The 26,296-nt window shown below is 37.5% G+C and overlaps 1 protein-coding gene across 4 annotated transcripts in view; it reads left to right on the top strand.

The window, feature by feature from the left end:
• Positions 1-26,296, top strand: part of cep170aa (centrosomal protein 170Aa) — a 40,112-nt gene that overhangs the window by 3,479 nt on the left and 10,337 nt on the right. For 2 of the 4 annotated variants that reach the window (XM_065296987.2, XM_065296990.2), the window contains exons 2-11: positions 5,441-5,582; positions 8,222-8,311; positions 9,948-10,029; positions 11,523-11,578; positions 11,771-11,942; positions 12,643-12,780; positions 16,978-17,433; positions 21,076-21,614; positions 24,313-24,381; positions 26,124-26,259. In XM_065296987.2, coding sequence (XP_065153059.1) covers positions 5,478-5,582; positions 8,222-8,311; positions 9,948-10,029; positions 11,523-11,578; positions 11,771-11,942; positions 12,643-12,780; positions 16,978-17,433; positions 21,076-21,614; positions 24,313-24,381; positions 26,124-26,259 — 1,843 coding nt within the window. In that variant the 5' untranslated portion in view covers positions 5,441-5,477. Of the gene's footprint in view, positions 1-5,440; positions 5,583-8,221; positions 8,312-9,947; positions 10,030-11,522; positions 11,579-11,770; positions 11,943-12,642; positions 12,781-14,548; positions 14,649-16,977; positions 17,434-21,075; positions 21,615-24,312; positions 24,382-26,123; positions 26,260-26,296 lie in introns of those variants that run through there. The other 2 variants (XM_065296988.2, XM_065296989.2) reach the window with 2 other exon arrangements.

Genomic DNA, 26,296 nt, shown 5'->3' with positions numbered 1-26,296 from the left:
CATCAGCCTATATGTAATTTTAAATAAAACTTTCAATAAATTGTTGTTAAACTGTATTTGTTTAATGTTATCAGTTGATAAGATATGCTTTTTGATAACTGAAATTTTAGTTAACCGTTAAAAGCAGAAAAATGAATTTGACAATAAATAAAACTTAATTTGGAAAAAATAAGGCCAGTCTGGGTTTTGCGCCCACTGGCTAGTTTACTTCAGTATTAATTGCTCCTATTTTTCTATTTGCTATACTGATTGTGGCTGAGAAATTAAAGGGCAGTAGATGCTTCAGGCTGTTTAGTGTCAGACAGAATAACATTTTATTGATGATATGCTAAACACTCTTTTCATTCTTTCATTTATCTGATGAATAGTCCTCCTTCAGACTGTTTGGCTGCTCCCACAATAATGCAAATGTGCCATATACAAAATATATTAAACAGATATGTCAGAGAGCATGACACAGAAATATAGCCCACGTCATACTCAATGGGCCTGAAAACAACGAAAATAAACTCCCAACAAAATAGTTAAATTGTTATTTTGTGCGTTTAGGGTCAACTCAAGTATGTCATTATGCATGTCTGTTACCACCCAACAGGCAAATTTAGCTGTTGCTGACAATAGATTTGGATTAATGATGGATCTTTCGTTCTGCTGGCACATGCTGATGATGTAAATGAGATGATGTCTGCTTCTCATAGCCATATGGTGCTTTTACAGCATCTTTAAATCAGCCCTTTCAGCATGTTTTATTTGGGATTGGGCTCATTTTTACACATAAATGTCGCTGTGTGCATTTTGTGTTTTTTAAGTACTTAAAAAAATTATTGTAATTGAATGGTTTTACAAGTACACTACAGTATTATATAACATACTATTTTGGCAGTCTTTGAAGAACTCCACTCTGCAAAATGGAAAGTATTTCAGTTATGCATATTAGAAGATGTGCTCTTTGTAAAAAGACTAAGAAGTGAATGGCAGGTCCATACATTGTTCTTGCACAGAAGCACTTAATCTATTCCAACCCAATGCAAACATCAACTTGAATTATCTGGGAGCTCGGGCAGAAGGGAAGTCTAGTCCCTGTTTATTCTGTCAGGTCTTCGTTCTCATTGAATTTTGTTTTTAGACCTTAATGTATTCTGTGAATCGATGTCTCTTCCAGGATTAGCATACAGAGATGAACCTAAAATAGATTAATGATGTGTCTGGTGACTAGTCAAAAGTGTAATCGGATGCATTGCTAAGTTTGAGGCGGAAAGCTTAGATGCCCTAAGGTTTTTTTGTCGTGACATCTGTTCTGAAAATAAGAATCTTTTCATAATGCAGTCAAAGTCCTTTGTTAGAGGAAAACAGAAAATGAAGATGATATTTCCTAGTGTGATTTCTACCGAGAAGCAATGAACTGAAATGTTGTAATACCTCAGTGATTGTACTTCTGTCCAGACATATATTTTTTCAATGCCACTTTAACAATAATGTTGAAAATGCACAGTTTTTTGATGTGCAACATCATCATGTTACCTTCAATGGCTTGTAACCTTCACATAGCTTGAAGAGGTCTGAAGGCTTGAGTCACTCGCTTTCAAGGCAATGTACAGTACTGCAGAATTTTCCCATATTCCCTGAAAGAGCCACATTCATGTAACATCGCAGCTGCTGTACTTAAACCCTGTCTGTCATGAAGTCCTAATTTCACAGAGTATATGTAAAAAGAACAGTTCGTTCAACCAAAGAAAAAATGTTTCTTATTGAATTGCTTCCTAAGCCATACGTCTTTTCTCTATGGTTTATAAACTGAGGGGAAGAATTACAAAACTGTGATCATGGATCACTTGTTTTCTTTTCTCCAAGGAGTGACCTGCATAGATTTGAGAGCAACTGGGTGGAGTGTTTTCAGTAAACACTTCAAATTTCAGCCATAGTCTTTCACTGCAAAGATGGATCAGGCTAGTATTCGTGGGTTATCATGTAAAGAGCTCATTGATATTTGGGACATTAACACTGTTGTTTCAGTTGTTCCAATCCTCCCTAATGCAGCTTTTGGCATTAACATTGAAGCTTACCAAAATGGGATTTTCCAGTCTCTACTACAGTACTTATCTTTTGCAGAGATATTCAAGATGACAGAGATTCGGGGATGACCCAGGAAGAGCAGGGAGGAAGCATTAGCCAAACTTCCTGTTCCACACACACAGTCATCCCAAAACAATCCATCTCTTCAGACAACCAGAGCCCTTCACTTACTAAAAACACCACATGTTGCTTAATTCAAAAGAAGTGAGTGAGGGAGCTTTTGGAGCATAGGCCTGCTTGCTTCAGTAGAATATACCACATAATGTGTCTATTCACTGGCACTATTGATAGCCAAGCATGGCTGTGCATTTAGGAAGGTGAAGCTAAGAGAAGATTTCTGGATGATGAATATAAATGCTTTAAAGATTGAGGTCTGTTTGGTAGCGGTACATGTGTTAATCAGAAGGTACTGACTAAAAACATTCTCCAGCTCCAAAAGCTCTTGTGTGTCTTATTAAAAAAAAAGGGGTTGTACTGTAGCTCACCACATCAGTGTTGCTCTGCCACGTTGTTCTTATTCCCGAATTCTGTGGGTAGTTGTTGGGTATAAAAGCTTTCCCGCGGTTAGTCTGCTAATGTCTGTGTTTCAGTAAAGAGAAAAACCAGCTGGTATTATTCAGCTATTCCTTACATTCTGCTACCAAGATATTATCTGTTGAGAAGAATTTCTCACAGCCTATTGCTGCCAAAAACTAACATCTCCCAAATGTACAGGCATTATTTAATGTTTGTGAACATTCTTTCATAAAGTAAATCATTGGGGTATTCTGCATTGGGGTTTTACAAGCAAAATCGTTACAACTGCAACCACAAACAGAATGCTTTTAGAGTCGATTTTTTTTTTTACATCCAAAGAATGTTTTATGAAATGATGAAAAGGAGTGGTGTTACTTGCGTTTTAAAAAGTATATTTCATCCATCTTCGTTCAACAGTCTACTTAATATCCATAAGTGGATCTTAATTGGAGTTGAAATAATTGAAGGTAAATAATGTTCTAACTCATTAGTACCCAGAATCAAAGTGCACACTCAGCAAATGTGGGCCCTGTATATAAAAATAGTATTCATTATTGGTCAAGATGTTGTCATAGTGATTGGGTTTCAATCTCTAATGTAAAACAAATTTGGCTGTTTGTAAGTGCTTTATTTTATTAGTAAAGAGGATCTTAAAGTTATTTAAATACTGGACTACCATTTTTTGTTTGTTTTTTTGTATGCATGCATGCATAATGGCAATACTATTTTATTATTTTATGCATTATACCGGGGAGTGCATTCATGTAGATAATGTGTTTCATGAGTAGAGTGATAATTTATCAACAGATTTTTGATGCATGTGTTTTTGCTGTGCATATAATAATACAATTGTACGATGTTTTGTAACATACTCCTTTGGAGTGCATTCATATAATGTGGCACATGAGTAGGGCAATATTAGAAAGAGATGCGTTGATGTCTCAGCTGCCAATATTTATCAGCTGATTTTTGACGCACGTGTTTTTGGCATGCATAATGACAATATTATTTTACAATTTTTGCAACAGTTAACTTATATTATCCCGGGGAGTGCATTCATGTAGATAAGGTGTTACATGAGTAGGGTAATTATTAAAGATTATAAAGATAAAGTGATAAAGTGTGCAACACTCCTGATTGACAACTAGGAGGACCAATAGTCTTGATGATCCACCCGGAAAAAGAAAATCCTCCGCAATACCTTTAACATTGAAATCAATCGCGCTTGATGCCTCTACCGTGTGAACGCAGCATTATACACTTCACCTAAATAATGCTGGTCATTAGGCCTGGGCGAAAAATCGATTTAATGAATGAATTCGAATTTTTTGTTGTGGGCGATTTAAAAAATAAGTAATTCGATTTTTTTGTAATGGCGCATTTTTGGCTGCCCGGGGCTTCCGTAGCGTTATTATAGCAACATCAACAACATCATAGCACACGTGAAACAGCATCAGCAAACGACAACCTCATCATCTTAGTACAAACACACGAAACGGCAACAGCAAGTGACAATATGGCTACCGGCGAGAGTGGGAAGTTTGTTCCAAAGAAAGGAATAAAATCATCTGTTGTTTGGAACTGGTATGGGTTTGTTGCGACAGACGTGGAGCAAGAGACTCCGCGCTGCAACATTTGCCTAAAGCCCATCGCAGTCAAAGGCAGCAGCACCACAAACCTATTCCAACACCTGAAACAGAGACATCCAGCCGAATATGAAAAATGCCAGTCTCTCCGTGACGAACAAAACCCCAGCGACCGACAAACTGCTAAAAAACAGCTAACTGTAGCGGAATCCTTTGCAAAATAAAAGCAAAATTTGCTTTAAGTTGTCTGCCGTTTGTACTTATTGCTTTTCTTAATAAGTGGGGGGGGGAAATCGGAAAAAATCGGAAGTCGAAATAAAAAAAATAAAATCGGAGATTTTATTTTTAGGCCAAATCGCCCAGCACTACTGGTCATACATATTTATTTATTTGTTGATTTTGACATGTATTTTTGTATTCTGTTAATTACAAACATGATTAAAGCAATGATCCATTAAAATAAGAAAAGTTCAAGTAGCATCTGTCTTATGCTACATACAAACCAAATGCGGGGCATCACTCTAGATTACTCGCTAAATTTAACTTCGTGTCATGCAAATTTTTAGCTCGAGTTGAATATTTTCAACTTGGGCGAAGACGCGTTTGAGGCGAATAGCGCTTGTTTTTGCGGCAAACGCGCCGCCCATATCGCGTCATTCGCATCGTCCCATGCGAGGACGCGTCTGATCGCATCTTTGCATTGACTTTGTATGTTATACTTGCGCAAATCGTTGAACTCGCATCTGGTGTAAACCCACAGTTTGGCCATTACTGTACCACCACGGTACATTTTTTGTAAGAGATAAGAGTTGCACTGGTTCACCTAAGAGGCATTTCGGTTTGTAGGTCAGGAAGATATGCTGAATCCCTTTCCCAGACCATTTGCAGCTGCACTCGCAGCAGCTGAATGTGACCTCTTTTTTCAAAGAAAGACAAGAGAGGGAAAAAGAGCCCAGTGGGGCGTGCAGCCAAAATGCCTACATCACTTCCTGCTGCATCTGGCAATGATCAAAAGGAGGGAGAGAAGTGTCTCAGGCCAGTGAGAGCTCTGCTCTATAACTTCAGTACACAGTCAGCATGCAGCAGATTTCAACACAGTCTAACGGCCCTTTTTCTTTCTCCACCCACCAACATTCCTCTGCCACTTCAAATGTAAACATCATTTTTGGGACGTGGATGATTTCGCTTTATACATGTCCAGTAATAGGTTATCGAAGTATTGTAAATATTTTTTTCATAAATGTCTCTTGTCTTGCATATATCAGGATGACGTAGGGACTGAGGCTGGAGGACAGAGCAGAGATGAGCCTCACGTCCTGGTTCCTCGTGAGCAGCGGGGGGACGCGGCATCGACTGCCCCGGGAGATGATCTTCGTGGGTCGTGATGACTGTGAGCTTATGCTGCAGGTCTGAAAAAATGTCTGATGCTTTTAAAACCCTGTAATTGTAAATTGTTATCCCAGGTGTCTCCCTTTGGGTGTAAAATGCCAGGCATTGATACTTGTGTGGAGCACAGATAGCTTTTCCGCCATATTAACAGTGATAGTGAACCCTTTAGACAGATTATCTCACATGGTCTCATAGTGAAGATTATTTCAAATCCAGAGGGCATATTGTGTCCCGGCTACGTGGCATGACTGTTACTATCTACCTCAGCATCGGTATACACGTGTTAGTCATGCAGTTTTATTAATAGAAAGTGGGGCACACAGCTCACAGGATACTTTTAGATGTACCACACCGTTTAACTGCCAGTGAATAAACTAATGTAAAGGCAAATCTTAAGAATAAGAGTGTATTTGGGAGCAGTCCCAAAACATTATGTGATATGTGTATAAAATAGGCTGTCTGTCCAACTTCTTATGCAAAAAAATCTCCCCAAATACAGTTTCATAGTACACGCAGCATGGCCAGACTTTAAATTAGGAGTATATTGAACTGTAGATAAAGAATCTGCCTGGGGTTTCAAGCATTCAAAGACTAGCTTCTGGTTATAAACAAGGCTTTGTTTGAATTGAAACCCCCTCTTTGACCCTACCATGTCAAGGTCTGACATAAATCAATCTGATTGGCTAAAAACATATGGTTAAATCATGTGACTGGTTTTACAATACATGGTTTGTCACAAAAAAATGGTTAGTATGGATTCCTTGTCTTAGTCTTAAGTTCTTATTTGAAATAAGATGACATTTTATAGCCTGACGTTGTCATACTCAATTCTAGTCAGAATTTGAGTCTGATACCGCTCCATTGAGCTATAATTATGAGGCGTGTCTCAACCGAAAAATGCCTCTGCACTCAATTGGATAGACCTACGACCAATCAGAGCAACGGAGTGTGACGTATGTTGAAATTACGTCTTTGCAGCCTGACCGAACTGCTAGTTATTTCGCTACAATGACACTAACATTGTGATTATACTGAGTTAGCGAATGTACATCAACACCTATTATGTTTACAACATTTCGTTTATATCACAACATGAAGTATTTACTTAGTCAAGGAGTTAGACTATCTCTTACCATTTGTACGTTAGGTGCACTTCATCCACGACGATACCCATTACGTTGGCTTGAAAATATTAGAGCCTAGCATGTATGTCCCTCCACTTATTCAGCAACTACGATTCCGAGCTTCCGAAAAGAAGCTGGCAACGATCGCTAATAATATCCATCTCGTTGTGCACGCTGAGTTGCATCGCCGTGATAACGTTACCCATTTCAGTTGCGACCAACTTTTGTCGAATAGGAAGGACGGCAAAAACATCAACAAATGCCCTGCTCGCGTTTCTCTGTTCCTCTTTTAAAATCAATGCTCTGTCGATATCTTTTAGAACAGACTCAATGTCAGAATCCACACATCTGAACTCTACAGCGGCAGCCATTCAACACAAGCGCTCTTTGGTGACGTGGTTCATTACGTTACTGTTGATTATCTGTCCATCATCGTATAAAGCCCGCCCTGACAATTTGATTGGTTCGAACAGCATTTGGTCGAGCATAGTAGCTCCTCAACGGAAAAACGCCAGACCGATCTTCCCGTTTTCAAAATCTTGTGGGCGGGGCTAAGATCGGCTGGCACCCAGGCTAGACATTTTATATTTAAATTCATTAACTTGGCAAATGCTTTACCATCTGCACATGTGGGTACCTTAACCTTACATCTGCACACATCAAGATATATACCAAGCTATAGCATTCTTTTGAATAAAAGATCTATTGAAAAATAATTACAATAAAAATTGAAATATACGCAGACATGTTCATTTTATTCTGATACTAGGTGCTTTCTGTTGGGATCTTGGATAAACTTATGTTAATTGACTGTGCCTGTAGTTTAAAAAAGGTTTTAATTAAGATACCCAATGCAAAGCCCTGTTTCAGCACATTTATTGCCTGGATTTTGGGTGTTTTTGTAAATAAGAGACAGTTTTTACATTGAAATACTGTAAAAGTGACACAATTGTTTATATGTCCCTGCATCTGAGCCTTTAAAGGTGCAGTGTGTAAATTTTAGCGGCATCTAGTGGTGAGGTTGCGAATAGAGAAGCTACGGTAGTCACCGCCGGAAAACATGTCGTCATCTCAGACAACTTAGTAAAAAATGTTAGTCCGTTAAGGGCTTCTGTAGAAACATGGCGGCACAAAATGGCGACTTCCACGTTAGGGGACCCTCGGTGTATGTAGATAAAAAACGTCTCAATCTAAGGTAATAAAGACATAACGGTTCATTATGAAAGGTCTTTACACACCCCTGATAATATAGTTTTGTATATAATTTAGCATTTCTGTCAAGAGATCCTTCTAAAAATGACACACTGCACCTTTAAGCAAATCTGCAAACTGTGTTTCGAAGAGCATCGCTGTCCTGTAATATCTACATTTTTCAGTTCAGGCATGTTGCACACGTAAGATATTTCACCTTGAAATTGTTACAAGGTAAAATATTTGAATGCAATGTGAATGCAAACATGCTCAAGACAATGCTTCCAGAAATAACCTCAGTCTATCATTGCTACTCTTGCTTTTATCTGTGTGTGATTTCAGTCTCGCAGCGTAGACAAGCAGCATGCTGTTATCAACTATGAGTCCAGCAGTGATGAGCACAAAGTAAAGGATTTGGGAAGCTTAAATGGGGTAAGAAGTTGAAAAGTAAGGTGCTTTGTTTCTAAAAAGTTGAATATCAGTGACTTGAAAGCAACACTTAATACACTTCTATTTATAGTTGGGTTTTAACGTTTTATAAGCAGTGATTTGTATTTTTATTTAAAAAGTGCATTATAGATATAATATAGTTACAAACACTCTTTGAAATGCTTGTTGAATTGAGTGAATTAAGTATAATAAACTGTAAAAGTACTGCATAATTGGCTGTAGTCCCAGGCAACTGATTTTCTACAAATAGCAGCTTTAGTTCATTCGTGTCACATCACTTTTTGATTATAAGGCGAAATGAAGTCTAGTCAGCCTGTCATTATCACAGAATAAAACCCTTTGGATATGCATTGTATTATGTGGTAATGACAGACTGACTATGTGCTTCAACATTTTAAAATTTGATTTATATGTATATTCATGCCGAACCTTATCAAACAAAATATTTATTCATGCGTATTTAAAATGTCCCTATTCACATTTACTTGACTGATGACTATGTCACAGCTCTGAGTAGTATTGATGTGTTTAAGTGTGTCGGAGCAAATATGTTTTCTTGGGATCAGTAGTCAACTCTGACTAAATCACACCTCATGGGCCAAAGAGTCCGGCTCATGCAACCTCTTCCTGTTGAGTCATGCTGAAGTGTTCCTCTTCCTCTCCTGCTTTGCCAGGAAATGCCTATTTTAGCATGCCCACCATATTATCCACGTTTTTTTACACTGTAAATACAGCTAACACAATTATTGTTGTCCTTGGATCAGTTTTCAACGAAACCCAAACGAGACCAGACATCATGCAAACATATTTCTTTATATTTGGCACAATAACATGTTGAAAAGAAAACAGAATAAAGGGAAATGACTCCAGTTCAGACACTAGTGTGAAGTCTGCACACATTCACAAACTGTGACCACATTCCAAACTAAAGGTTTTTGGATACTCTAGTCTAGAAAGACCAGGAGGGAGATTGTTTCAGCTTTTCAAGGGAAATTTTAGACTTGAATGCTTCAGAAACTGCTTTGTCAGTGTGATTTGCTCCCCTTCTTTGTTGGGCTATGCAGGAAGTGACTGATATTTGAGACAGAGCAGACCTCACAGCTCACATTTGAGTCACCCTGAAGGTTTTCAGATTTGAGACCACTACTATGGTGGTCTGTTTGGATCTATAAACCATTTGTACACTATGGTTAACAGGTTTAAAGGTTAAATTATTACACAGGCAAATGTCTTTGGTACTCTTGTGAATGACAAATAAGGTGTACTTTATGTAGCTTGGTGATAATGGAGCTAAAGGTCTTATTGTAAAATATATTTTTAGCGAATTTTGGGATTTTATTTCTAAGCATGGCATTATAATCTGGTTTCCAAGATTATAATTAGGATTTTTAGCATTTTAAATCATCTATTTTAACGTCTTCGAAACCAAAAAAAAAAACAATGTAAAACTGGAGTAGGAGAGTGTGATTAGTTTTATTTTGTTTTTGTAATACAGTATAAACAAAAAATTAGGAACTAAAAATGTACTTATGTGTCATAAATGTATTCATTTTTATCAGCGCTTTGTATGATGTGTGTAGATTATTCAATCTTACGTTTTATTCCACTTTATCATCAGACATTTGTGAATGATGTCAGAATCCAGGAACAGATGTACATCACTTTAAAGATTGATGACAAACTCAGGTTTGGATATGATATCCTTCAATGCACATGCCTTTAGACACTACCTCCAGTGATATCAGTAAGATTTGTTTTTTTTTCGTAGTACAGTATATGTACAGTGTAATGTGTGTGTGTGTGTGTACAAAAAATGAAGAGTTTGGTTTCAAAACGCGATAAATGGCATAAAAAAAAAATTACCGCCAAAATCAGTATTGTATCAGGTCAGTATTAAAAAGTAAATTTTTAATTTTACGCAAAATCTAATATCCACCGTTTTATTCTGTCATCTTTTTCCTAAAACACAATAAACGCCAGTCCCCCTTCTTTGCAGAATGCAATAAATCTGCTCAACAAATCACAGCGCACCATTCCACACATTGTAAAAAATAAGGGGGCGGTGCTTTAAATTCACACGGAATCCTAGTTTTCCCCATCTACTTTGTACTTTCGTGATCAACAAACAAACAAAAACAAAATAATATTTTGATGGCATTGATAAACCTGTGGCGGGGAATAAACGTAAGCCATCAAAATCGAATAATTAACGTGAGAAGCACTCCGGCGAAGGAAAAATGCTGGCTGTTGCTTCTCACACGACAGCATCAAGCTTCTGTCATGCTAACACACTGACCACAGGGGATCTTATGAAAAAACTTTTACAATTTTTTTACTCAAAGTCAACGAAAATGGAGCAGGACCAAAACATTTTACAGCTGATCACTGTCAAAAAAGTTCAGCGACAACGTCCCAAAGAGGACAACTGCAATAGCAGTGTTCTTAATATGACAAGTAAGTGTTTTGATTAAAGGCGTTCTAAGCGAATCTGCGAGACGTTAGTTTTTGTTGACGTTTGAATTGTTTTCAAACAGACGGAGCGTAGCTAACTCCTCCCCCTCCCTTCCGTGCTTTCATGAACGCGCCCAACCCCCACCCCCCAAATCCTTCTTGTCGTTTATTGGCTGGAACACTTTGTTATGGTTTCTGTTTGTAGGTTTGGCCACTGTGTTGTTATTGTCATTTGTGGAGGCATTGCGTTTTTTTACAGTTTGATCAGCGAACAGGCAGCAAGCAGATAGTGAGGAGATGTTTACTGTATGTAACAAAAAATGCTTTATGGTATAAAACGTGTCAATTTGCTTAGAGCACCTTTAATGTCATTAATGTTTATTTTTTAATCAATGTATACCACTAGTCAACTAAATGAATATAACATGGCAAAGATGAATGCACATTTAAATATTGATTCAATAGATTTATAGCATTTTGGAAAAAACCTTGTCATGGATTTATTGCATTTTGCAGAAATCTTTGAAAATCAAATTATGGATTTGAATTTTTAATGTTATTATAACCTAAATATGTTATGTAAAAGTTGTAACAGAAAATTGTGGTTTTCATCACTTTCTTGGTATAGAAAACACGTTTTTACTGAAATTAGTCAAAATGCATTTATTGCGTTTTGGAACCAAACTCTTTAAATATATATGTATGTATACTGGAGAATGTTTTCCTTAGCCTGACTCACATACCAACCTGTTTACTGTGGTGCGAGGAGAGCTACATGTCCCAGAGGAGGCTCTGAAGGTGTGTATGTGCATTTAACAAACAAGACCTAGCTAATGTAGTTAACAATATGCTTAATCACTTTTCAAAGCCATATAAACAACTGTGCACTTGCATATTCTAGGAAGTTTCTTATTTTCAGAAAGTAATGTTTCATGACAGGTTTCTGGATCTGACTGTGTTCTCTCTACATTCCCTCCTTCTTTCTGTCAGCATGAGAAGTTCACTAGCCAACTCCAGCTGGGCAAGAAGCCCACCAGTGCAGAGCCTGTAAAAGCCCCCAAGTCTTCCCCAGAAAAACCCAAAGCGAGCAAACCAGCAAAAATCAATTCTGAGCCAGCAGTTAAATCCACAGAACCTAACAAAGGAGATGATAAGATGCAAGGTAAAAAACCTACTCTGGGTATAAGAACATGTGCATACCTTTCCAAGTTTTCTTACGCTTTTTGATAAAAACAGCAATCACATATCAATATGGTAAAAATCACTTAATAGACATGGCCATTCTAGTGCTTTAATTGATTACTTTATCTAAAAATAACTGGCTAATTTCACACCAATTTAAATGCAGCAGTGCCTCTCACACATAGTTTATGTGTTATCCAGTGTAATTACAACTATGGTACTGCCCTGTGGTAAAGTGTGGGGTATTTAATAATAGGGAAGGTAACAGCCCCACGCCCATGCCTCTTTTTTCCAACCATCACAGTATGTCAAGGGCGGATGGCGTTTAACATGTACTCTTATCTTATTGCCACCTGGTTATTTTACCCTGCTAATTGTCAGGCTGGTGCGAGATTTGCACCATCCCCTGCTGTTAAACTTGCATCTGTGTGTAGCACATTTCCACAACCTATTTGATAGGGAGATTTCTGGTGGATCACACCATTGCCTTTTTTCCTTACAAAAATAAAGGTTTCAAATGTCACTCTTCATTTACGAAACGTAGGAACAAACATCATGTGCCGTGCCACAAATGAAAATATTAATAACTAAAATATCTGCCTAAAGATTAGTATACTGTTTGCACAGTAATGCTCGTGTCATTAAAGTAAATCAATGATTTATGTTCATTTCTCTAACAGGCGATATAGCTGCCCTGCATAGGGGGACCCCACTGTATGGACAGCCATCTTGGTGGGGTGATGGCGATGCAGATGATGAGAATTCTTTTAAACAGGAAATTAAAACATCTGGAAAGAAGCAGGAGAGCAGCGGGACAGGTAAGATTACCCAGAATCCTTGGAAACGATCTCTGCTTACACTGAAATCTTCAGCTTTTTGGATTCAAAACATTCCAGAGCATTTATGTTGGATGGTTATAGTAGAATAATGTGTATTTGATTTGGCACTCTTCTAATGGGATTTAAAAAAAAAAACATTGGATAAAGGAAATGTGGGTTTTGCCAAACATTTAATGTAGGACAGTTTAAAGTCTAAAACTAGTCTAAAAATAAAAAAAATATTATTTATTTGAAATGGAAATAAATGATTATAAATAATTTATTATATATTATTATATATCAATTATAAATGTAATTATTATTTTAATTTCAATATAAAAAACAGGATTTGTGCTGCTAATTGAGGCTGGTGTGTCGCAGTGTGTTGATCCATGGGAATCCCATTAACTTGCATCGTATAGGAGTAATGGGATTGTAGATTACTGAAGCTTTGCCACAGCAGGACATCATGCATTTGCCACAGACACTAAACTTGACAAGTGGACTTTAAATAGGAAAATAATGTACAGCCATATTGTGCTGTGAAATTGAGTGCATTTTCTGTGTTAGTTGTGTTATGATTTTTATTGCTGAGTTTTTATATACACTTTATAAGTAAGTATTAAGTATATAGCAAGCATCACTATAAAGCCCCATTCCCACCGCTGGAGACTAGCTGCTGCAGAGCGAAATTATCTCATTCATTCCAATAGAAGCTTGGTTACTTCCGGCGACCCAAGCAACAGGAAGTGGGCTTGTCCTGCGATTTAAGAAAGATTTAACATTATGCAAATGAGCATAATGTTTGGAAGTGACTACTAATGGGAGTGAGGTCAGTGGTGTCTTTCAAAGCAGTGAAGACAGGAGTGTGCAACACCACCACTATTAATGCTTCCTCCGTCTTAGATTTTTAAAAAAGGTCACATTTGACAATCTCCAATTGGTCACACGTCCTCGTATACGAATTCAGAGTTCAACAATTTATTCACAAGAGTTTGTGTGTCCAGTCTGCTGCATTCGCATGCGTATGAATTGAAGTCAATGGAACAAAAAGTGAAACCACAGCATAATGACTACATCGAAAAAATACGGGCAACACACAGTGTTTGTCACTGGCGGTGTGGACGCAGCTTAACTATTGCTCAGATTTAGGCTGAGGTATTTGAACCTGATTAAACGTAAACATAATAAGCAATGTTACTACTATTATTATTATTATTTGATGTACGTGCATCATGTGGTTGTTCATCATAAACACATAACTACAGTGAACATGTTATTTTATTTTATTTTATTTACTGTCACAATTGCCAGCATAGACCATCTTCCATATACACAAAGCCCAGTGTTCACACAGCACTCATGCCCTTGAGGCTCCTTAATTTAATTCACCCGAAACATCTCCATCTCTGTGCGAGGGCACAAAATCTACTTGTTTCTTTATTGGGTCAATTTATCCTAAAGGGGTAATGCTGGTACACTGACTGGCATTGTTTTGCACAACTTTAAAAGTCTTTCAGCGACAAAGACAGCAGATTTAGATTCAGAACACAAGAGTTGGCACAGACTCTGAACGAATCAGCATTATTTGTCTCAGGCATAATAAATCTCAGCACTGTCCACCACATTAAAGTGCACACTGCCATAACCTCCCAGTGCTGTTTTACACTGCTGTTTATTGAAGGCAGGGACTCAGCGCAGCATAGGAAAAGAACAGGAAGAGAACGTAATGAGAACCGGCTCCCTCGAGAAGTGAATAGAGTAATCTGTAAACAGGCCCCGCCCCCTGCATCTCTATTGTCACAAAGGCGTGTTTGCCAGTGACAGCAGCTCCACACATCACCGATCAAAGCACACATGCTAGATTTGTAAGTATCTTGAGCTGAGGTTTTTTCTTTTGTAGTTTCTTTTATCACATGTCATTCATGTAACTTTCATGTTGTTTAGATCTTTTTTTGTACTGGAGTTAAGTGGATGTTGGAGTTTTAGTTTATTTGAGACATTTGCCTGACAAAACTCACCAGGGTTAGGGTTATGTTAGGGTTACTTAATAACAGACACTTAATAACAGACAGTCATTAATGGTCATTTTATTCAATCTAGCGATTAGTGGTTAATAATCTTTTTTTTTTAGTCTACCATAGATTTGAAACGTTAAAAGAAATGAGAAACGTTGCTGCATACTGTTTGGTTTTGGAGGAAGTGCAAAAGTATTTTTAAAAATGGGAAGTTTCAGATGTATTCAGAGGTTCTCTAGGGAGTGGATGAAGTAAGGCATAACTTTGGTAAATTACATATAGTAAAAGCGTAATTGTGCAAATGTCAGTGGGATTTTATGGTCTTGGTGAGTCAGATTAGTACTGATAATGTTATGTTTGGAAAATATTGCAGTGCCTGTAAATGGCTTGTCTAGAGTATTTCCTAAATTATATTGTTAACTCTTTCACCGCCAGCTTTTTTTTAAAAAGTTGCCAGCCAGCGCTCGCGTTTTTCATGATTTTCACCAAAGTTTAATGCCTTCCAGAAAATGTTCTTCTTTAAATATATAAACATACAATATAAGAAATGAAAGAACAGACCCTCTGCTTTCAATCAAAAAAAAACTTTCATCCTACCTTCAGTGGTTCTTTTGTAATCAGCTTTTGAATATGGGTAGGTTTCTGCAAAAACACCACATTTTGAGCAAAAAGCAGAGATAATTCCATTTTTGTGACGGACTTTTCATAGAGATCCCATTCAGAGCGATCTTTAAAACAGACACGGACATGCAGCCGCTTGCCATAGGGCAATACTTCCGGGTTTAAAAAGTTGCGGAAGGGCGCCACCTGGTGGATAATAGCACTATTGCGGAAAGACGGAAAATCTCGTCATTGGCAGGGAAGCGTTTTCTCTTGATTGACGAGATATCTCGACGAGATATCTCGTCAATGGCGGCGAAAGAGTTAAACATTTCAGATTAGCTCTTTGAAATTAAAGGATTAGTCCACTTTCTAAAAAAATTCCAATAATTTACTCACCCCATGTCTTCTAAAATGTTTATGTCTTTCTTTGTTCAGTCGAGAAGAAATTCATTTAAATGCAGTTTAAAATTACCGTTTCAGCGCAGCTTCAAAGGGCTCTAAATGATCCTAAACGAGGCATAAGGGTCTTATTTAGCAAAGCGATTGCAATTTTCAACAAGAATAATAAAAAATGGGTACTTTTAAACCACAACTTCTTGTCTTGCACTATCTATGTAACCTGCCAGCGCGACCTCACATTATGCGTCAGGATGTCAAAGGTCATGCATGAAGTATGCGAAACTATCGCCCCAGTGTTTACAAGTGTGGAGAAGAGGACCGTTCTGATGTTGTTGTATGTGGAATTATATTAATTAATGTCCTTGTGTTATATTTATTGTTTAAAATGGTCTGCAAATGTGCATTTCACATATGTAACGCGTGACCTTTCCATGTCATGACTCACTGCGTGAGGTCACGCTGGCACATCACACGGATAGTGCAAGATGGGAAGTTGTGGTTTAAAAGTAAATATTTTTTATGTTTCTTGCTGAAAATGACAATCGTTTCTCTAGATAAGACCCTTATGCCTCAGTTGGGATCGTTTCGAGCTCTATAAAACTGCATTGAAATTGTAAACTGTTGAGTTAAACAGTCTATTAAATGAAAAAAAATCCTGGAATGTGTTTCTCAAAAAACATAATTTCTTCTCGACTGAACAAAGGAAGACATCAACATTTTGGATGATATGGGGGTGAGTACATTAAGAAAGTGGAGTAATCTTTTAAATGTGTGTATTAAATCTTATACACATATCTGGCTACATGCAATAACTAAGAATAATCTCTAACTAATGATTTTTCTGCACTGGGTTCATTGCAGAAGTGAAACTCTTATGCTTGAAAAATCATTCACATTAAAATCAATGAAATGGTGTAGCATTAAGCAGCTTGCTTCTATTTTAAAATGTAGACTTGTGCCTGGGGTAAATCCAAGGCTATCTGTCATCAACAGATTAAGTTGCTAATGTACCATTAGCTATACCATTAATTGACAGACATTAAACAGCAGCTTTGTTGTCCAGACAGTAATTCTTGACACTTAAACCGAGCAAATCTGATTGTACATTTTGAGGCCATGACCCTTACCGAACTCCTAGATGATCCTTATTTTTGATTCTTTATTTGTGGGTCCACAGACAACAAAGAACTCAAGCGAGGTGATAAATCTAAGGAAAATGGTCTGGGGTCTGTAGGCGCTGAACCCGGCTACTTTGAGATTCGCAAGGAGGGACAAATGGCAGAGAACAGCATCCATGAGGTCCCGACAAAGGATACTGAGTGCATAGGGGCGGCAAAATCTGCCACAGGCAATACCGCAGCGCAGGCGAACACCTCATTCACCATCGAGTTTGACAACACTTCCCCAGGGAAGGTCACCATTAAAGATCATGTGTCTCGTCCACGACCTAAAAAATCAGCTCATGTTGGCGGTAAAGACCTCAGCACCCTGCAGGCAGCCATCATGGCTTCTGAAAGCAAAGTGGCTGACTGGCTCGCCCAGAATGATCCTCCTCTAGTGAGGCGTGAGTCCACTGAAGAAGACTGTAAGAGTATCAAGAGTGATGTGCCGGTTCATCTTAAGAGGCTTAAAGGTACGGCATCACATTTATATTTGTTCATTACAAAGCAGTTTAGATTTAAGAATAATACAAGCAGAAGCAATTAAGTCTGAACATACAGTAGTAATAGTACTGTTGCCAAATTTTCTATGTAGGCTTATGTGTGAAAGGAAAATGTTGTCACTGTTTACTCACCCCCATGTCCTATCCATCAACCCATGCTGTTGTTTTTCTGTGAAACACAAAACTTTGACATTTTTCATTATATTTGTTTTCCTTCTTTTGATTTAATCATTTTAAGATATATAATTGCACAGAGAGAGGAGAAATGGGCTTAGGAGAGAGGCAATACCCGGTGCCTTTTTATCTTAGAAGCCCTGAAGGGACAAAATAGCTTAGAGAGTCTCTGTCAGCATGATGCTTCCTAAATAATGGCACGCTTACTCATTTTTACCACCCCATCCCCCCGGTTTTAAAAAGTGTGTATATGAGCATTGCTAGGAGTCTAACTTAAACATTAAACACAAAGAAAACCACTTTAAATTAGGCTAAATCGTATGTGGACTATATGTGGGGTTAATTGTAATAGGCAGGGGGTTAGTTGTAACACTTGCTAAAAATTACGTTTGCAGGCATATATTTCAATACTATTTTGTCGATATACTTAAAGTGGATATTGTTTATATATCTGTCTATAATAGACCGGTATTTACACACTTTATCCCTCATCTAACCATAGTTTAATTATAAATGGATAAAAATGTCTTAATATGTGAGAAAAAGCAGCACAATTATGAAAAAAAAATTATATGTGACCCAGTATAAACCATACTAAAGTCTCAAAATCAAATTCTGAGATAAAGAGCATCAAAGTCAGATTTTAGCCATTCATTTCATTATGATTTTAATCTTTGATCTTTAAAGATATGAACAAAAGACATTTTGCCACACAATTTTTGATAAGACAGGCAGATTTATTTAGTTGGCAGCCAGCAATTATTTGTGTGTAGCTTATTTAAAACAACGGCAAGAATTACGCTAAGGTAAGCGGTTTTCATATCGTAAGTGCTGAGGGGTTAGTTGTAACACAGCGTTACAATTAACCCCACTGGGTCAAAATATTTTACAGCCCACCAAAAAAGTTGCTTAGAGCTGTAGACATATTTCAAAAGATGCTATGTCTTAGTCAACAAGACACTGATTAATATGATACAACATTGGTTTTGATATCTTACACACCCAACTCAGAAACTCTATGGAAAAACATTATATCTTTCCATAAATTTGCGAGAGACCGTCTTTTGGCAGCGTGAAAACAATATGGAAAAAAACAAATCGCTAAACCCTGTGCAAAAATGTAAACGATCTGTGTTACAACTAACCCCGCATTAGTATTTTTCCCCGCGCCCCCCTTCTGATGCACAAACTGTAATTCTTTCACAAAGGTTTATATTGAAACCAACAAACGGCAAATAAAATTAGCAGGACTATGCAATTTTTTGTATAACATTAACATTAGACATGGTGCTATCATGTAGCTAACAGGTAAATGTTTCCCTAGTGCAGGTTAAACACAACCTTGAGTAGGCAAAGTAACCAATGTGCATGTCAGAGAATCATCTGCCAGTGAATCATAACAGCGATTCTAGAAGAAAGGCAGAGATTTATACTGCTTAAGCATATCAGATCGAGTAATGAAATTTTTGACATTTTCTGTCTAAAGAAATATGAAATGATTTGCATAATATATAATTTATCCGATCATAAACCACATTGACTTCCATAGTATTCTTTTTTCCAACTATGGAAGTCAGTGGGGCTTCTTGATTCGGTTACAAACATTCCTCAAAATATCTTCAGTTGTGTTCATAAGAACCAAGAAATGTATACAGGTTTGTAACATAAATGATGACAGAATTTACATTTTGGGGTGAACTATCCCTTTAATAAGGTCTGCAGAACTAACATTTCAATAAAATATTGAGAACTTTTAAGTTATCATATTGAATTTAAAATGAAAACATAAATAAGAATCATATCGCCAAATCATTCGCAATAACCAGCTTTATATATGTACATGAATGATAATCCCATAATTCATCTTAAAATTACATAGACAATATTGTTTTAGGAATCCATAATATAAATATTCTTGTTGCTGTTAAATGGCTTCAATAATCTTGACACCACCACCAGTCACTATCTGAGTTGTGTAGTGTCAGCTACATTTCCCATTTTAGAGGATTATTTGCCACACAGCACTTTTACAATCCCTTTTTCTTATACCTGCGGTATCTGTGGTTAATGCTTCTCTTTTCTTAAACTCTCTTTCTCTGTTTTTCACACACAAACCCTGCAGTAAAAGACCTGCATTGATGTCCATGCTATTGATTTATCTAAGCGGTACTTTATCAAGCTTCTGATACCTAGATGTGATTTCAAAATGAAAATCTCATTACATGGATCGCCCGGCATGCTTTCCTCCGGTAGGGCTTTTCGACATAGCTTGACTCCATAATGAATTTGATGTTAATTTGTAAAAAGCACGTGCTTTGCGGCTAAGGGAACATTGACAGCTCCATGTGAGCTCTGAACGTGCAATGTTGATAATTGATGAATGCTGGTGGACTACGTGGTTTATCCAGTCCCAGGCGTGGTTCTTTCAGGGCTAGCTGGGCTCTTGTTTGTTTACGCGGGTGCCTTTCTGAAACCGTAATGCTCCTGTTTGTTTTGTGGGGCGAGATCAGAGAACCGGTGAGTTAAATGGTATTTATATTCATTCGTTGGTAAGCTTGGATCTTTGCTGTGATTGTTCTTGGGCTTGTGTTTTGTATTTGTTGGGATATAAACCTGTTTGGAATTTAGAGACCTGGAGAAGATGTGGAACCTGAATATTGAAGGAATAGTATAATGCATTTTAGTGGATTTTTGCATGTTTTCGGTTATGGTTCGGAAGACGTATACAATAGTGCATGAATCATATTGACATGGAGCTTAATATTATATATCACCATCCACCTAAGAAATACTGGCTCACACTTCATAATAATGAAAATAATGAGTTTGAAACAACAGGGGAGTAAGTAAATCATAACCAAATGTTCATTTGTGGGGAACTATTCCTTTAAGATCCAAATATTAAAATTCATGATCTCAAATGGGTCTATAGACACATCGTAAAGATGGCTAAACTAATGACTCTGAAACAACAATGAAAGTTTATTGCTGTGATTGTACAATCGTAAATGTTTACTTGTGAGTTATCGGACTATACGGAGTAAATGCAGTCTGACTCACAGTTGGCCATTGGGTCCAGCAGTCCTTGTTCAAAGCACATGCTGTGTGATACAGAAGAGCTGCTTTGTTTTGCTGTTGGGGTGACGTGGTTGTTACTCCTGCCTCCAAGAGCAGAGCCTGTCAGTTCTGACTCTTGTTTCTTCAGCCCACCAAACTGAAAAATAGACGACCACCCTCATAATACTTTGTCTTTCCTCTTCTCTGGTTGAGTTAGTCTCTAGCTAGTAAGCCAGGTTTGCAGTCTGCCAAATCATATGGGTTATTTTGCTTCAGCTGTGCTTCGATTGACCTCTGCAGTCGCACGTTTGGTTGAAAGCACCGATTTGCTATGTTGTCAAGTTTGCCGTAACCGATCAAGACCTTCGTCTTCTGTTACAGGCAGCAAGCATGAGGACGGCACTCAGAGCGATTCCGAAAACGGCCTTGGACTGCGTTTTGGCAGCAAGCGACACGCAGCGCTGGAGGAACGACTGAGAGCCGCCGGGGTGAGTCGAGTCAGAACAGAGGGTTCGTCCACCACGAGCCGTACAGCCTTTATGATAGAGTTCTATGACGAGGACAATCCTCGCAAAAGACGCTCCTACTCGTTTTCGCAGACCGCGCCGCTTCTTGGAGGCGTGGCAGGGGAGGGACTTTGCCCCACGCCGCCCTCCCGTCCTAAGGTCGGTCCCATGGCAGCGGACGGCAGCAAGGGTTTGTCACCGTCCCTGGCGGCGGCCGCCCCAACGGCTGCTCGGCTTCTGCTCAAGCAACGGTCGGAGGACCAAAATGTGGTTCAGAGCTCTGCAGCTCAGCCCGGTGCTACAGATACAGAAGCTCAGAAACAAGATGATGACCAGAGTGATAAAGGCACATACACCATTGAACTGGATAACCCCAATCCTGAGGAAGAGGAGGCACGGCGGATGATCGATAAGGTAAAGAAACTAGAATGAGTTTGGTTTGTTCAGTGTCTCTTACCACTCGTGATTGATCATCATAATAATAAAAATACAGTGCAAAAATGGTTTCTGATTTAGTATTTTTGTCTGCTTCTCCTTTTATAAATATCTAAAAACTTTTTTTGTGAACAAAATGCATGCATGACTAAAGATGAAAGATGACTAAAATTAGAGATGAGGCAGAAGAGCAAGAGTACACATACAATTTTTACAGTATAGAAATTCGAATCTGAATGTAATAATGATGCTTTTAGTGTCCCATTCAATAAATTCCCAAAATTCGCATTATTTTATAATTTTGGGATATATGTCATGAATAACTATCAGTTAAGAAGTTCTCATGTAGGATCAGATTCACATGAATTTTTATTTGCAACACATTTTAGTACTTGCGATTGACTAGATCTTGGATTACATAAAAGTTTTTGTTTACATCTATGTGTGTGTGAACTGTGAATAATAATTATGTATATATAAATATGCACACATGCATGTATAATTTTAAGAAAAAATATATATTATGTATTTATATTTATATATAAATTATACGTAAATATACAAATTTATATACACATGTAAACATTTCTTAAATATATACATGCATGTGTGTGTATTTATTTATACAAAGTTATTAAACACAGCACACACACAAATGATGTAAACAAAAACTTTTATTCTGCAATAGATTAATCGCGATTAATCGTTATGCAACCCTAGCTACATCTGTACATTATTGAATGATTTGGAGGCAGAATTAATTGCCCAAGATTTGAAGCGTTAGAAGAGGGATATGCTGCTTTGCAAAACACTGTAATCTTTCTCAACGTGCTCTCTTGAGTACATTGTGAATGTTGTGTTGATCCTGAACATCAAGTAGTTTGAGTGCTTCATGCTGTGAATCTATCTAATGGCTTCATAATGGTCCTCATGTGGCCAACCAATCAACTCCTCCATTATTCACTTTATCTTCAGGGGGTTTTAAAGTCTGTTAATGTAACGTTTGTGTGCTATTACTTATAGATGTGTGTTTATGACTGTTGCTGCATTTAATAACCGAGTACCACAGACTCCATTAGAACAGCTTAAATTCTGTCATTTCAGCATCATGCTGTAGAGAAGGATGAATAGATTAACTGCATCTTTCTTGCATCGTATTACTGCATTTTAATATTCTTTCTTTACCATATATTATTTTTATATACAGTATAATACAAACTTGTAAGATTGTGCCTTTCTGTGAAAACCCAGCTTAAAACAGAAAATCATTCTACATAATGTAAAAAACATATAACCTTGATATGAAGACAATTAGGCACACGTATGCAAGAAATAGTAAAATAAGAGAGATAGGGGAAAAAATACTTTTAAAGGAAAACGCCACAGTTTTTTAATATTATACTATGTTCTTACTTCAACTTAGACAAATTAATACATACTGATCTTTTTTTCAATTCGGGCACTTCATCTTTGCACAGCGCGTCGTGAATGTGTTAGCATTTAGCCTAGCCCCATTCATTCCTTAGGATCCAAACAGGGATGAATTTAGAAGCCACCAAACACTTCCATGTTTCTTTATTTCAAGACTTTTACATGAGTAGTTACACGAGTAAGTATGGTGGCATAAAATAAAACATGTCGATGTTTTTAAGTGGATAAAAATGAGAACTATATTGTATGGCGGAAGAGCACTTAGTTTGCAGCACTTCAACCTCTGTGCAGTAACATCTTCACTTTGAACTCTCCCCTCTCACTAGCTATATCCCAATTCAGGGGCTGTGACCTTATAAGCATGGGACCTTAAAGGTGAGCACTCGGTCTTTCAAGGTGGCAGCTTAGAAGTGCGAGAAGATAACTGAAATGAGACAGTCTAACCTTCGGATGACCCATAATTGGCGTCACCTGCTGCACAGGCCAACCGTGCTTGTCAGCAGGACACAGCGGAAACGTTTCTGACTTATTAAAATAAATATGGAATCAGAAAAATATTAATCAGAATAAATTTATTTTAGAAAATATGACAATATATGACAGTATATTACATTAATCAACCTTAGAAATATACGCATCATTAAAAGAATAATATTAACACAAAACATAACTTATAATACTAAAACAGTGACAAGAAAATTTTTTTGATAAATACACACTTTTATTTAATAAAGGTTTTAATTGTTTATTTTAGAATATCCAGCCATTATATGCAGCTGTTGCAGGCGCACAATGAATCTTGGGATATCCTCGGCTGTTAAGGATCCATTCGTTCTATCCTCAACAGCGCAGAGAAATAAGGACGCATTTTGAGGCTTCATTCTAAGCATCCTTTGAATTGGGACGGCCTTACTAGCCTCAAGTCGTGCTGCTGTGATGCAATCGGTCTTAAAATACGTCCTTAGAAGGTCGCAGCCTTATGTTTTGGGACATTGCCACTACAACTCAGTGAGAGGGGGAGTGATGATGTTACTGCGATACTCAACAATGACAGTAAAGATGGGTCAACGTTCTGATGGATATGCAGAATGGTACCATAAATCAACCTGAAGAAAGATTGGGCTTGTTTGTCAACCTTCTTGCTATGAATTTTTGCCACTTATGTTCTGTCCTTGCCTCACTGCCCAGTGATGAAAGCAGCTCTTGATTTTCTCATGTACTGTATGCTTTTTTTTATGATGTGTAGGTGTTTGGGGTTCAGGATTCTGGTCGCCCTGAGCAACAGAAGGACAGCAAGAAGCTTAGCTCAACCGAGGTAAACACAAAAAAACCTAGTGATTTTAGAAGTTATTTCAGGTTTTCTTTTTTAACATTGTTGGTTTGCTAACTCACCCTGATGTGACCATTTGCATCTTGCAAATAAACTTGCATATTATGTAATTTGCACTCAGCTCTTTTGTCAGAGGAACAATGGTTCAAGGAACAATGGCAAAGGTTTCATGGTCAAGTAGTTTTGCAGCAATTGTTTGTTGCGATTTAGCAGCAGTCAGTTGTAATAGAAACCATGGTGTTTCTGATGTGTTAATGGTTGTTTTTGGTTTAAATTAGCCTACATAGATTGCAATGTAAGGAACTGACTTGCAGGAATAAATACATAATGCTTCATTATCTATAACTGACCACTTCGTAGACAAAGAACTGATATAGTACTAGGACCCTTTAGCGTTAAGGCAGTCTTCACACACAAACACACATGAATCAGGATAAAAAAGTCTTTGTTTTGTACTTGGAATACGCATAAACTGAAATGTGACCTGGAGTCTTATTTATAAAACTGTACAGGATATATGCCAAAAAATATTAAATATAAAAAAGACTTATAAAACAAAGCAATGTTCCCTTTATAAATCACAGATCACCTGCATGTGTGCGTACATGAATCATCCTCAGATGGATCCCACCCTGCAAGCCCATTCATTCTCCCATCAAGTTTTTTTATAGATCACAACCTTTGCGTGGGAACTACCATACACACGTGTCCAGCCCTGTTTTGCGCGTACGTGTTTACTTTTTAAATGAGACCCTTGATCTTAAAGGAAAACACTAACGTTTTTCAGTCTTTTACTATGTTCTTACCTTAACTTAGACTAATTAATACATACTCATCTTTTTTTAATGCGTGCACTTAATCTTTGTACAGCGCATCGTGAATGTGTTAGCATTTAGCCTAGCCTCATTCATTCCTTAGGATCCAAACAGGGATGAATTAAGTAGCCACCAAACATTTAAAGACTGTTACATGAGTAGGTACACTACAGTAAGTTTGGTGGCACAAAATAAAACGTGGCAATTTTAATATTTTAGGATAAAAAATGAGAACTATATTGTATGGCGGAAGAGCACTTAATTTGCGGCACTTCGACTTCTGGTGCAGTAACAGATATAACTGCAAGCTCACTTCAGTTTTACATACCATAATACCATATACCTTGATCATTGTATATCATATGTCTGTCAGTTATGAAATAAACTGAAGTTAGCGTGCAGGTATATCTCGGTTACTGAAATATTTTATAACTTGCACCTCTGTAAGGTGTGCATTGTTTCAATATGAAGATTTTGGTTCCAAAACGAGGTAACTTTTTTTAAATCTCATTTTTGATTGTGCATTCCAATTTATATCAATCAAACTGCACTTCAAAACTAAAAAATAGTGCTAAGTAGCACAATAAAAACATAATAACATAATAATAATAAACATGTTTTGACAATTTTTTTTGTTATCTCGTTTTGGAACCAAATTTTTCATATGTTGTAAACAGAAAGCGTATATGTCATGACTATAGCACCACTTATGGTTCAACATAGCCTTTTGGTTCCACATAGGTTCTGTTTAGCACTAAAAATGGTTCCCCTATTATTACAAGCCAGCCAGTGAACCACTTTAAGTGCTATTTGGCACTACTTGTAGGATGCTTATACACAGTATGTCAGTGGCTTTTCAGCAGATGTGTGTTAAGGGATTATTACTAAATGGAGTAACGTCTTCATTTGTAGAGATTGGTTGAGGACTCTGTTGCAGTGGGGAGCACACGCTGGGTTTCACAGTGGGCCAGTTTAGCTGCTAATCAAACAAGAACAGACCCAGAGGGCTCTGGAGCAGACCCACCAGCGTTTGTCCATAAGGAACGAGGTAATTTCACTGAAATACTATACTGTGCCTTGCTCTT

This window comes from Paramisgurnus dabryanus, chromosome 20 (assembly GCF_030506205.2).
Source record: "Paramisgurnus dabryanus chromosome 20, PD_genome_1.1, whole genome shotgun sequence".
NCBI lineage: Eukaryota > Metazoa > Chordata > Actinopteri > Cypriniformes > Cobitidae > Paramisgurnus > Paramisgurnus dabryanus.
This window is presented reverse-complemented; position numbering and strand designations above follow the sequence as displayed.